This window comes from Schistocerca nitens, chromosome 6 (genome assembly GCF_023898315.1).
Source record: "Schistocerca nitens isolate TAMUIC-IGC-003100 chromosome 6, iqSchNite1.1, whole genome shotgun sequence".
Classification (NCBI taxonomy): domain Eukaryota; kingdom Metazoa; phylum Arthropoda; class Insecta; order Orthoptera; family Acrididae; genus Schistocerca; species Schistocerca nitens.
Genome location: NC_064619.1, coordinates 215,295,664 through 215,309,883, shown reverse-complemented (window position 1 = coordinate 215,309,883; position 14,220 = coordinate 215,295,664). Strand labels below are relative to the sequence as shown.

General features: G+C 38.7%; 1 protein-coding gene across 6 annotated transcripts in view; it reads left to right on the top strand.

The window, feature by feature from the left end:
* Positions 1 to 14,220, top strand: part of LOC126262914 (nucleolar protein 8) — an 84,709-nt gene that overhangs the window by 41,124 nt on the left and 29,365 nt on the right. For all 6 annotated transcript variants that reach the window (XM_049959828.1, XM_049959826.1, XM_049959823.1 and 3 more), the window contains 2 exons: positions 667 to 1,364; positions 9,992 to 10,180. In XM_049959828.1, the coding sequence (XP_049815785.1) occupies positions 667 to 1,364; positions 9,992 to 10,180 (887 nt within the window). The remainder of the gene's footprint in view (positions 1 to 666; positions 1,365 to 9,991; positions 10,181 to 14,220) is intronic.

Below are 14,220 nucleotides of genomic sequence, written 5' to 3'. Positions count from 1 at the left end.
AACTAATGTACTTCATATTGGAGTGAAAAATGCCTCACTTTCCAGATTTTAAAAGGAAACAATATTGATGTGTTAGCTTCAATTCGTATGAAGTAACATGTGACCTAATATACACTGAACATAAATTACCCTATGACCACATTCTTCACACAAACTCCCTGAATTAACTGCAGTAGGTTAAGTAATTTAGAAGTATTGTAATAATTGTAATCAACAATTGAAAGATAGAGAATTCATTATCTGGCTGTACTGTGGGACAATAAGATGAAAAAGAATACATTTTTGACCATCTAGTATACTTAAAATCACTTGATAAAGACTGAATTGCAAATAAAACAGCTGGATGATTTTCAGTATTTTTATTGTAACTAACATTTTTACCAAAAAATTGTTTCAGTAACTGATGTAGCTTTGCTTTATTTACATAAAAATAATTTTTAGAGACACATGAGAGATGATACAAAATCCCCCAGTACTTGGCTCTCACCTGCCCTGTGCAGCCTGCCATATTGACAATGGTCTGCATGTACCTACAAAACAGTGTACACTCCAATAACATGACATCCAAGCAAGAACTGTGTTTTGACATTTTTAACAGTGAATTTTGATGTTGTGTATTTAACCATTTGCATTATTATTTGTTCTTTAAAATCTTGTACTTTATAGGTCTTGAATACATGTCAAAAAGAAAATGGCATGGTCAGCACGTGAAAGTGGAACTTGCAAAAGAAAGCTTTTTGGACCGATTGGCGAGGGAAAGACAACAGCAACAGTCTGTCGTAAAACCAATTCAGATATCTGCAGGGATAAATCCTACAGGAAACTTTATACACAATGGAAGTCAAGATGATGAGTTTGTGCAGACGTGTAATTTCAAAAAGGAAAGTCAGGGAAATGCCAAACAATCAAATGTTGCAAAATTTGAAACTGAAGACTCAGGTATGGGCACTTGTGAAGTGAGCTACAATAAAAAATTACCAATGTTTAAGGGTATACTAAGTTCTTATGCAGAATTCAAACCCAAGTTAGAAGAAACACAAGTACAACCATCTTCACCACTAAAGAATGTATCAGAAAGTATGAGGAAAGAAAGCAAAAAGAAGGGTAATCTGAAAAATAATTTATTTCCTGCCAGTGAAAACATTCTTGGGTATCAAGAATCAAAATTTAATATCTTTAATTACGAACATAAGAAGCAGAAAGTCCAGGATGACCAGATACAATTAAAAGTTATAAAAAATAGGAGAAGTGTTCCAGAAATAAAAAGTTTGAAATCTGAGGAAAAGAGATTAAAATCTATTGAAGAAAAAAGAATGTCATTCAAAAATCAAGTACAAACTGTAAAACGAGCTTTAGCTGCTGTGGTAAGTACTGCAACTTCTTATCTTCAATTTCTATAATAATTTCTGTGCCGGCTGAGGTGGCCGTGCGGTTCTGGCGCTGCAGTCCGGAACCGCGGGACTGCTACGGTCGCAGGTTCGAATCCTGCCTCGGGCATGGGTGTGCGTGATGTCCTTAGGTTAGTTAGGTTTAAGTAGTTCTAAGTTCTAGGGGACTTATGACCTAAGATGTTGAGTCCCATAGTGCTCAGAGCCAATAATTTCTGTTATTATTGTGTTTTTTAGCCAGTTCAGTAATAAAATATTTTTTTAAGATTTTAATGTTCTTAGAGCACAGTTTCAGCAGTTCATTGCCATATAATTGTCGAATCTTCCTGTAACTTGTCTTGTTCTTGTACTCATCTGGTGTGCAATGTGTTCACATATTTCGGTTCTGATAACAAAAAGAATGCCATGTAATGACAGTGGCTATGAAATGCAGAACCAAATCTATAAGAAAAACTTTTTATGTTTACAAGTGCAAATAAGCAGTTACTAAATGTTATCAAAAGTGGAAATGAGGGTGTTGTCTAAAATTTGACACATTTTGAGGGAGTTGTGATCAGAGTTTAATATAATAATCTGCTACTCTCAGGGTAAAAATCTCATACGACATGATGAAGGATGGAAAAAAACTAATTCTGCCTTATGGTTTACATATGGAAAACTGTAATAATGGAGATTGTTACCCTCTTGTTACAGAAATGAATTTCAAGCGACAAACAAGGAAAAGTTAACAGCAACTCATGAATCTGTAAGGAGAGATGTGTGTGTTGCCTCTTCAGTCTTCTACTGACAGACAGTAGTAAATACTGTCTTACAAGGAGAGGTCCCCAATGGTGGGAAAGACTTACTGAAACCATCTGTGTGGTTATGTAGGTTAAGATCCCAGGTATCACACCCTACAGCCATTTGTTGTGGTGGGTCTTCATTTGCAACTAATTGATGGAAAAAAAATCCAGAATTTCTCATGACACTCAATAATATTAAATAAGTCATACACCTTGACTGGCTGTGTGGTGTAATGGATATGATAATAGCTTCACATCCAGGAAGTTGTGGGTTTGAATCTTGTCTGGTGGAGTAGTTTTTATTATTTTTAAATCTTTATTGGAATGACTGTGATCATCATTTTTGTTCAATTAACTGATTTAAATGTAATTTTTTATTTCCATTTATTTGTCATATAACTTGAATCATAATATCAGCGTCTTCATTTACTCTAATTTTTCCTCCTATCATTCTTTTTCTGCTTTAAATCTTTGTCCATGAGTTTTTAATTAATTTTATGTATCCATTTCAATTTAAATTATTTTGTTTTATCACCATGTTTTTTCGTCCACATTATTGTGTTTATTATATCTCTTTCTCATTTTGCTTGAATTTTGTTTTACGTATGAACCCTTCTTTCATTTAAATCTTCGGCTACCATATTTTGTCCATAGTGCAATAGATGTTTATGTTGTGTTTCATTTGTTTATATGAGGAATATCATACAAAAGGAAATTGCACCTCTGTTTGAAAAAAAAAAAAAAAAATTGTTCACTCCATTGCACAGACAGGATAAACAGATTATTTTGTTCTTTGTTTTTTAACTGACAGATAAGAATTTTCAAATAATTGAATATTTAAATAATTAAATTCATATTCACAAAAATCTGATTGGAGAAAGCATGATACAAAGAAAAAATAGAACAAATGAAAAAGTTCATATGGTGATTAAAACGATATGACAAAAGAATAGAAATAAAAGATTACATTTAAACCAGTTAATTGAATAAAATAATGATCAAAGTCACTTTGATAAAGATTTAAAAATAATAAAAACTACTGTACCTGAAGAGTTTCAAACCCATAACTTCCTGCAAGTGAAGTTATTATCCTATCCACCACACCACACAACCAGTCAAGGTGTTTGGACTTCTTTCATGTTACTGAGTATCATGCAAAACTCAGAATCTCTTTTTGTTCCATCAGTTACCAGCAAATGAGGGCTCTCCAGGGCAAATGACTGCTGGGTGTGATATCTGGGAGCTCACCATATATTTGGTTTCAAAAAGTTGATCCCTCTGCTTGGGACCTCTCCTTGTTAGAGAAACTTGGACAGTAGGTTACATTTCTTGCAAAGCATTCCCATGGTGAATACTCCAAACAATCTGGAAAACAATGCATATTCCCCTGTTCATCACAAGGGCAGAACAGGTGCTTTAAATTATAGGTTAGCATTAATAACTTCTGTCATTTGTAGGTTTCTAGGACACATTCAAGTTCCCAGAGAGTGAAAAGCTTAAAATGTACGAGCATACATTGTATATCTGCAAATACTGAGTCAATTGAATTCACACTGGTAGAGCCTAGTAGTTTCTAGATTACTGAGTGTTCATTAGAAACAAAGTCAGTGCCCCAAAGAAGTCTTCGAAGACTGTATTTTTTTCTCAGTGGGAGTAAAAAACAATAAAATTATGATACAGATTTGCTGGTCAATACTTAACTTCAGGAGGTGAAATTTTCTAGTTCTGCATGACCACATATAAATGAACTATCTGGTATCATGAGCTGTACATTTAGGTTGTTTGTTGATATTCTACTTGTCTACTGAAAATTATTATTGTTTAGTACAGCACCTATAAGGAAGTTCAGAATGATATAAACAAAATATCCACTTAGTATGGATGACAGCTTGCCTTAAATAGCTTGGTGCCCATTAGTTGTGAGCATTATTTTTTGCAATTTCATTCATTACATAATTACATATGCAAGCATAATTTTACAAAATTATATGAAAGTAGACAAGCAAAAGCCTAGTGTGATATATTTATTACTGTGTGCTCAAATGTAATTTAAAATTTTCACCCATTCAGATTAAAGGCAGAGACAGAAGATATTCGGTAGTGAGTTGCTAATTTTGTTGCACCACAATGTTCAATCAGTATGAAAATGTTTGTTTTCGGAGGCTTTACATTGAGAATATTTAGATGAAAGATGATGATTCATAAAGTGCTTTGGTCAATTTTAGATCACCAATATCCAGAATAGAATGCAGATGACTACTGTGCCCGGTGTATAGAGGGTGAGTTGGGAGGAAAGATACATGCTTTGTGGGGCGATAGTGTAGGTGATTCAGAACAACAAACTTCATATGAACATATACCCTTTTCTCAACCGTATATGACATACACCTGTTTGCAAATCATGGGTATCAGTCATGCTGAAAGTACATATGATGATGGGTTACCAAAGGAGTATCCTCCAAGTATTCTGGTAACACATTTTGAAGGAAATCAAGATACTGTACTCCATTAAGATGATTTTCTAAAACATTTGGACTGATGAGTTGGTCAGCAACAGTACCACACCACATGTTGACAGAAATATCATTGAAAATTTATTTCCACAGTAGCATGTAGATTTTGACCTGCCCACACATGAGAGTTGTGCATGTTGTTGATGTCATTGCAGATAAATGTTGACTCATCAGTGAACAGAATCTGTGGAATCACAGCATTCCATATGAATGAGCTGACATCAGCAACACAGCAGCTGTGTACAAGAGCTGCAAAATGCATTGCAGTTGCCATTGAACTTTTTTAACATCTTTTGTGAGGAAATGTACACAATGAAACAAAACATGAGATCACACTGTTTCATTACTATCCTCTTCATTTGTGCTGTTCTCCGTTGTTTTCATTAGTTTTCACGTAAACTATTGAGAACAGGACACATGTTCACAAGATGTTTTTTGCTCAGAATCACAAATACTATCAGCCTTCAGAGCTTGTACCTTTTTTCCTGACTCATCTTGTATAATGCATGATGTCTATAAGAACATGATAACAGAGGTTAGTGCACATATAGTGACATAAAGGCAGTTCTGTGGTGTTGAACTTGTTATTGAAACAGAGAAGGTAATGAAATATTGAAAGAGGGAAGGGAATGAAAAATAATGGTACCAAAACCATCCACCATGCACAGTACAGAGGCTGGTAGTGTGTGAATCTAAATAAATAAATAAATAAATAAATCAGTGGAAAATCCAGAATGGAAAAGTGACAGTATTATGTAAAGGATGTATTGCTACTCGCCGTATAGAAGAGATGTTGAATTGCAGACAGATACAACAGAAATACTGATATACGTTTGAGCTTTCTTCCAAAGTAGAAAACACACACACATTCACACAAGCACAACTCACATACAGATGACCACTGTATCTGTCTGCTTGTGCCTGATGGGAAAGCTGACTGTGAGTGTTTGGGGTAAGGAGTAGGGTGGGGTGGGGAGGAGAGGGATAGCAGGTAGAGGTGGGCAAAATGTATTGCTGCTTGGGGTCAGCATGCAAGGATGTAGTGGGGTAGAGTAGGGCTGCTGGGTGCAGTTGGAAGGTTTTTTTTTGGGGGGGGGGGGGGGGGCAGGAGGGTGACGGACGGGAGCAGAAGAGAAGAGGAGAGAAGTAGAGGTGGGCAAAATGTATTGCTGCTTGGGGTCAGCATGCAAGGATGTAGTGGGGTAGAGTAGGGCTGCTGGGTGCAGTTGGAAGGTTTTTTTTTTTGGGGGGGGGGGGGGGGGCAGGAGGGTGACGGACGGGAGCAGAAGAGAAGAGGAGAGAAGTAGAGGAGGGGAATAAAGACTAGTGGGTGCATTGGTGGAATAGAAGATTGTGAAATGCTGGAATGGGACCAGGAAAGGGGATAGATAAGTGGAGGACAGGGACTAGTAAAGTTTGAGGTCAGGGTGTTACAGGAATGTAAGATATATGACAAAAAGAGTTCCTACCTGCGCAGTTCAGAAAAGGTGGTGTTAGTAGGAAGAATCTAGATGGTGTTCGCTGTGAAGCAGTCATTGAAGTGAAGCACATTGTCTATGAAGCATGTTCAGCAACTGGGTGGTCTAGCTGTCTCTTGGCTACAGTTTGACAGTGGTCATTCATATGGGCAGAGAGCTTGATCAATGTCATGCTCTTATAGAAGGCAGCACAATGGTTACAGCTTCCCTTGTAGATCACCTGACTGCTTTTACAGATGGCACTGTCTTTGTTGGGGTTGAAGATGCTTGTGACTAGACTGGAGGTGGTGGTGGTGGTGGTGGTGGTGGTGGTGGTGGGAGGATGTATGGGACAGGTCTTGCATCAAGATCCATTGTAGGGATATGGGCCATAGGGCAAGAGGTTGGGAGCAGGGATGGAGTCGATATGGTCAAGGATATTGTGTATGTTATGGCAGGTGGTGGAATACCTATGTGGGAGGGTTGGGAAACGTCCCAAGTGCAGCCAACAGCCCTACATAGTCCCCACCATGCCCCTGCATGCTTTCACAAGCAGCACTACACCTTCCCACCCCTACCCTGCTATTCATCCCCCTCCCTATCCTAGTCTACTCCTTACCCGTACCCCCAACAGATTGCCTTTCCATCAGGCACAGTTTATTGTATGCAGTCTGGCCTCAGCAGCCAGACAGTGGTCATGTATGTGTGAGTCAGTTGTGCTTTTGTGTGTGTGTGTGTGTGTGTGTGTGTGTGTGTGTGTGTGTTTTCCACTTTAGAAGGAGGCCTTGTGGCTGAAAGCTCAAATGTATGGCAGTCTTTTTTTCGTGCCTGTCTGTAACTCGACATCTCATCAATATGATGAGCAGCATAATATTGTCATTAAATGTAAAAAATATTATACAGAAATAAATACCACTCTTAAATCCATTACTTCTGAAAAAAAGAATTGTTTGTAATTGTACATGGATATCTTTTCCTCTACAGCAATACTGAAGAATTCATTAATAGCAAAATTTGTTTGGTGAAGGTGCTGGTGGATTTGTAAAATGTTGCAGACAAATAACAATAATTAGTATCTTGGTTTGTAAGAAGCAGAATCGAGATGGAATAGGCATGATTTTTAAATCTGCCTGTGGATTTCTGGAAACAACGTCAACTATTTTGCAGAAATAGCTATAAAATTTAAAAGTATTCAAGCCAACAATTTTGGTCTATTTATTTTATGTATTTGATTCTGTTACAAACTGTCAACTGTTTTGTTAACAGTTATAATCTTAATGGTTAATAAATGACAGTTAGTTGCAGTAAAATTATATACAGTGAAACCTCTATATAACATTTTTCAAGGGACCACAAATTCTGAACACTGTATAGAGGAAAACACTATACAGAGGAAGGCTTCCAAATAATAATTATAGGGCATTACTGAAGATCAGGATACCACTAATCAGCTTTGACAAATAGATGACGTTTTAAATTTTCATAACATATGATATTCATTGCAAATTATCAATGTATCAACTGATTAGTTTTTTTAATTAAAACATGGGGCTCGGTAGGTGGATGGGTGAAAGTAAATTGATCAGTTTGTACAGTAAAAAGTTATAACAGATTCTTAAGATTGACATCATTCTCCAAAAGTGGTATCCCATTTTTCAGTTGACCCAGTTATAGAATATGAGCCAAATTTTGTTTATGATATACTGAACATATTACATAAAAACACAGTAAATGGGACAGATTAAAAAAGAATTAGTTACAAAAAAATTACTTCAATAATTGAATTATCAAATGGAACTTAAATTTGCACAAAACTCTAGGAACCTAAGCAATCTGAAAATAACATACCTATGATTTTTTAAAATATTCAAGCAGGCTTGCTTGTTTTCTGTTTCTCCTAGACTCTATGGCAATCATTTCTTGCTCCAAATGAGCAAGTTGAACTACTGTTCTGTCCTCAAGTCTATGGGCCATCATGTACCTCCTGAATGTTTCAAAGGCTTCAGCTGCCTTAGTATATGAGGGCACACGGTCATCTTCCTTGTCACTGTCACTTTCACTACCACTATTACTCTCCAAACTTCTCTCGGCAGTCAGCTCCTCAATACTTTGTACTCCTGTGGTTGCCACGTTGTCATCCACAGCCACAAAGTCCTCAAAAGTGACAGAATCACTGCCTATTAATTGGTGAAACTCTTGCAAATCACTTGCAACTTCTTCCACAGGAGCTGCCATCTCATTCTCACAGAATCCCGCTTTTGTGAAACAGTTTTTAATAGTTTCAGCACTTACTTCCCTCCACGAGTACATAATTAAATTTATTGCCTGTAAAATGTTCAGTTTCAGTTGTGAGCTTTGCTGGCTTCCCGGTTTCCTTTGATCCATCAAATTCAAGGCCTTTTTTACAAGGGCTGTCCTATATTTAACCTTAAGGGCGTGTATTATGCCCAAGTCCAAAGGTTGCAGACGGCTGGTGCAGTTGGGTGGCAGGAAAATTACTTTAACATTTCTCAGAAAGGGTACGTCTGGTGGATGTGCCGCACATCTATCCACAAACAGCAGCACTTTTCTTGCAGCACTCCCCATTTTGGCGTCAAATTCTCTTAGAAAACGTAAAAATATTTTACTCGTCATCCATGCCTTGGCATTGTTTGTATATTTGCACGGAAACGTGGAAATGTTTTTGAAGCACCTCGGATTTTTTGGCTTCCCGATAACCAAAGGTTTCAGTTTTTCACTGCCATCAGCGTTTGTACACAACAAAACGGTAAGACGTTCCTTGCTCTTCTTACCGCCATGGCAATTTTCCCCACGAAAAGTAAATGTCTTATCCGGCATTAAACTGAAAAACATGCCGGTTTCGTCAGCGTTATAAATGTCACACAGTTTGTAGCCCTGTATCAGATTAGGGAGATTATGTATCCACTGAGCTACAGTTGGTTCGTCCACACTTTTACTTTCTCCACATTCCGATTTGTACACAACACCATGACGCTGTCGAAATTTATCAATCCATCCATTCGACGCCTTAAAATTGTCCATTCCTAGCTGAAGTGATATTTGAAGCGCCTTCTCCTTCAAAATAGTTCCGTTTATAGGAATGTTTGCAGCACGTGCTTGCTGAAACCAAGTTAATAAAACTTTATCCATTTCGTCGTAAGTGGATTGTTTCAAACGTATACGTTTCGAATTCCCACAATTCTCAAACCCTTCTATTATCGACGATCTGTTTTTCATGATAGTGTTGAGTGTTGAAGGGGCCAGTCCCAATTGCTTCGCTAGCTCCACGCGACTCACGCCAGGAGATGCCTCCACTTTTTTAATAATAGAAACCTTCTCTTCCAGAGAAATATTCTTCCGCTTTTCACCCATGTCCACTGATGAAAGCTTTAAAAAAACGTTATACCGAAGACACACGCTACTAAGTACTAATACAAAGCATCGACTGAAATGGCGCCAAAAAGATCGCAAGCAGAATATGCGTCACATGTCACGTGACCGGGTTTTGCCGCTGACACATACGCTGAGCGCGGGCTTCCCGAGCCAGTGCAAAAAACCACATAACGGAAAACGATGCGTCTACATCCAGTCACTTAAACGTTATAAAGAGGTAAATAATTGACCAGGGTTCCAAAAATATGAGCGTTACATGGAGGAAACTGTAATATAGAAGAAACGCAGTAAAGAGGAAAATTTAACATTGTTTATATGGGCTTTTAGTCGGGACCGAAAAAAACGGACGTAACATAGAGGAAAACATTATATGGAGGAACGTTATAAAGAGGTTTCACTGTACATTCACTTGCTCCTCATTTCATTTTTATTTCACAAAAAATCCTTATATTTTTCAGGATGCTCCACCAAATAAAAAAATTATTTTCAGTGATAATGAAATGTCTACTGTACATACAGATGATGAAAATGATGATGGTGAAAAGCCAGCTGACAAGCCATCTACACTCTTTGATGATGAATCATCAGATGATGAAATAAATGACTTCAAAATAAAAGCACAGTTTGAAGGAAGAAAAGGTCAGAAGGTAATTTTTTAGTTTGGTTTTCTGCAGTGTAGTTGTTCATTTTTCCATCATTATTTTAGGTGAAATTTTTATAGTTGATGGCTATGCTTGAACTAGAAAACATACAAGAGTAATTAAATTCGAGTTATGAACAGTCATCTCTCACAAGCAAACAACTGCTTTGAACCCAGTGACTAGTGTCTTTTTACAATGAATTTCCAAAAGGTTCTTGGAATAATAGTAATGAACAGACATTATCTACACTTTCAGTTGCAACCTACTACTGTGGTTTTTGTAATGGGAACAGAGATGTGATACACTGGCACGTTGTAGAATTGACGTGTAGATAAACAACGGTGGTGACATAGATGTAAGTGATTAGGACTTGAGTCTCATAGCATGTCAGGTTATTATGCAGATTGTATGTAAAGAATTGGAACAGTATATTGGCTCAGTGTTTGAGACCCCACTCTAGCTTGAGCTAGACATTCCTCCTGTTTGACTAATATGTGGGTGCCAAAAACTGTGCCATGATTTGAGAAATTTAGGATGCAGATATTGTGGAGTATCACTAACTTAAGGCCCAACATAGAGAAGGGAGTGATTCTCAGATCAGTTTTATTCTTTCAAAGCTACTCTGAAAGAGGTGGCCTGTGATTAATATCATACGCTTAGATGTGGGAGAAACAGATACCCATTTCCTGTGATCTTCCTTATTAACATCAGGCAATTAACAGGTTGGTTAGGTCATCAAGGTCATGGCCCATTTCCTATCCCATCTTCCTCCACATGAACTAGCACCTCATTCCTAATGACCTTACTATCAATGGGATATGAGCTGTGGTATTGTAACACTCCTTACTTCATTTTTGTGGTGATGTTATGCTGCAACTGTATAATGTTTATAAGGCACAGTCAAATAAAAATGAGACAGATGGAAAAAAGTAAATAAACAGTTTATTACTTCAAAAGTAATAACCATAACTGATAGTACATTTACCCCACTGTAAGACAAGACAATCAGTTGATACCTTCATGGAAAGATGTTTGCAATTGCCTATGAACCATGATTACCCCAGGTGTGCATCTCTTTGTCTGAAGCAAATCCCTGGCCACAAATGTTTTTCATCAGGGCTCCGAAACTAAGGACATTGTGTGGAGGGAGATCAGGAGGATGTTTAATGGATTCACTTCCAAACTTTCACAGTGTAGTCGAAACAGCCTTGGCAACATGTGGGGCAGGCATTATCCTGCAACAGCATGACACTGTCAATCAATGTTCCTGGGATTTTGGACTTGATGGTGCACTTCAGTTTTTGCAGTGTACTGCTGTGCATTAATTGTGGTGCAGAAAGTCTTGGAGCAATGGCCCCTCACAGTGAAAGAAAATAATAAACAGTTTAAGTAATTAATTTTACATCTGCATCGTTTTCATTTGACTTCCCCTTATGTGTGACTGACGCCCAAACTTCCGGAGGTCTGACACAGAAATGTGCTTTTGGCAGTCTGCTTTCGCATCATTAGTTGAACGTAGCAAACATATAGAGTACATTGATATAGATTGGTGTGGTGTTCTGTAGGACATGTGCGACAGAACTGACACCGCTCATGATGTTGCATAGCGACTGTTGTATCTGTACAACATTGGAAATAACTAAAGATGGAATAAAGTGTACAGCATTCCTACTGGACACAATTGATCAACAGAATGTTTCAAATGTCACAAAAGAGGAAACATAAGATATCGACAAGTGCACACCAGGTGGAGCGGAATCCTTTGTTAGTGGGCAAGTGAATGAACTAGAATCGATGTCTTCCATTTTGTTGCCAGAAGGATCCTCAAGTGATGGAAATGATAAAATACCACAGAAGAAGAAGATGGTAGTGCTTTACTCAAGAAACAAGAAAATCGAAATGCTCAAATATTAGCTTAACATAAAAAAGCAGTGAAAGCCAATGCAAACATTTGCATTATATTGTACAATATCTGCAAGGAAAAACTAGATTTTGCACTTGATGTCCTGCATGGTGTATGTTGTTTGAATGGAAATGGCAGTGGGAAAGTGGAGAGTTAATACCTGTGAAAGACAAGTACAAGCATATTACAACCGTAATGAGTGCATGTGTAGTGTAGCATTATGCTTGTGTCATTAAACTTCTTCTGAATACCATGAAGGGGCACCGAGTGCTGTAATCTGCAGTAATAAGTAAACACTAATCAAATATTACTGCAACTTAACTCCCTGGATTCTTGCACCTACGAAAAATTAATCAGCAAGAGAATAAACAAAGGAGAAGAAATTAAAACTTGGAAGTTCCAGAAGTTCAGCATCCATCTCAGGATGTAGTCGGTGATTTTTCCACAATAATGTGAACAAGTTCAGAGTGTTCAACATGACATAGGCCACAGTAGCACAGATATCCAGAGCAAATGTTTCCAAGTCTTAACACTTACAGACGAGCACTGGTAACAGAGTCCAACTGCTGTGGTAGTACAGTTGAGCAAGATGATGAACTCAGCATAGTACAATGATGCCATATTCTTGAATACAGTGGCAGTTGTGATCAGAAAATTGTCTGCTCTGCACCCAATTGTACTAACTTCTTCATACTGCTCAAGGCAGCCAACTTATGTGGCACATGATCTCTTCTCATGAGCTACTTTGGAATATAGCAGCACAAATGTTGATGAATAGACTAGATTTCCACCTCTCCTCTCCTTGCTAACCACATACTGGCAACAAAAATTTGTACCATTTCCAGGATTGTAACCAGTTATCTGTAAGTCATTTGAAAGTACACAAGCATACATTTTTCACCTTGACTATGAGGACGAATGGTAAGTTGTTACCACCTGGCACTAGTCTGCTGCCAGTTGATTGTACTCTATTCATCGTAAGAATGATCCTGATGTAACCAAACACTTTCACGGTGATTGGTCACTGGCCGTAGTACACAATCATGGGTGGTGTTACGCCAGTGGAATCTAATTGTGTGTTACATATTTTGTGTTATACTACCACTAATTCCCTCCTGTGGGTCCGGGGTTTAGAATAGGCCTGAGGTATTCCTTTCTGTCGTAAGAGGCGACTAAAAGGAGTCTCACATGTTTCATCCTCTATATGATGGTCCCTTGTAGGGTTTGACCTCCATTTCTCAAAATTTTCCCGAAGAGCGAGCCAATTGGGGAAGGGCGCCTTAAATGGTGCATAGTGTCCATCATGTGCGGATACCTCTCGCATCCTTCATCAATGTGTATCTGCATTTCCGGTCATTTTTCAGCTGTTGGATGAGGTCACCCTCCTGGGTGTGTTTTCCTCCATCCTCTGTGAAGTATCGCTTTCTGCGCTGTCGACGATTATGGACTTCTTAGCTCGTGTGCGCCTGACATCCAGCACGGTAGCCAGTCCGTTATGGTGGGGCCTCCATGTACCCTGTCGGTTTTAGCCCCCTGACCACACAGGGATCACTCAGCTGATGCCTAGATCGTTAACTCCCCACTTATGCCAAGGAGTAGATGCCAGTCACTGTGGGGCATCAGGATTCCCCGCAATGGCCTTCCTGCCAGGTGGCCTTTGCAGTGGCTGAGTGGCACCTGTGGAGAGGGCACCTGGTCGGAGTGGGTGGCATCAGGGCAGATGACACGCCATGAAGCATAGTATGCCATCTCATGCTGGTGAAACACCAGCAGTCTCTAAGCGGTCAAGGTCTAACTTCAATGTAAGAAATACGACTCCAAATTGTTTCCCCCCTTGGCCACACTATGGGAGGAATGCCAGGCTAAGGATGGCAGTGAAGCCTATTCACACCCGTACCTCGTATGTACAAGAGTTGATGGGGAATCTTTATTGTCAGTGAAACCTCAGTTTCTTGTAGATCATTTAGAGGACAAGTTTGGGGAGGTGGAAGGCTTGTCCAAAAAGTGCTTGGGGTTGGCCTTGATCAAACTAGCACCCTCTGCCCAGTCAAGGGCACTACTCACCTGTGATAATCTGGGGGATGTTTCTGTTTCCATCACGCCCCATAAGAGCTGAAATATGGTCCAGGGTATCATATTTCTC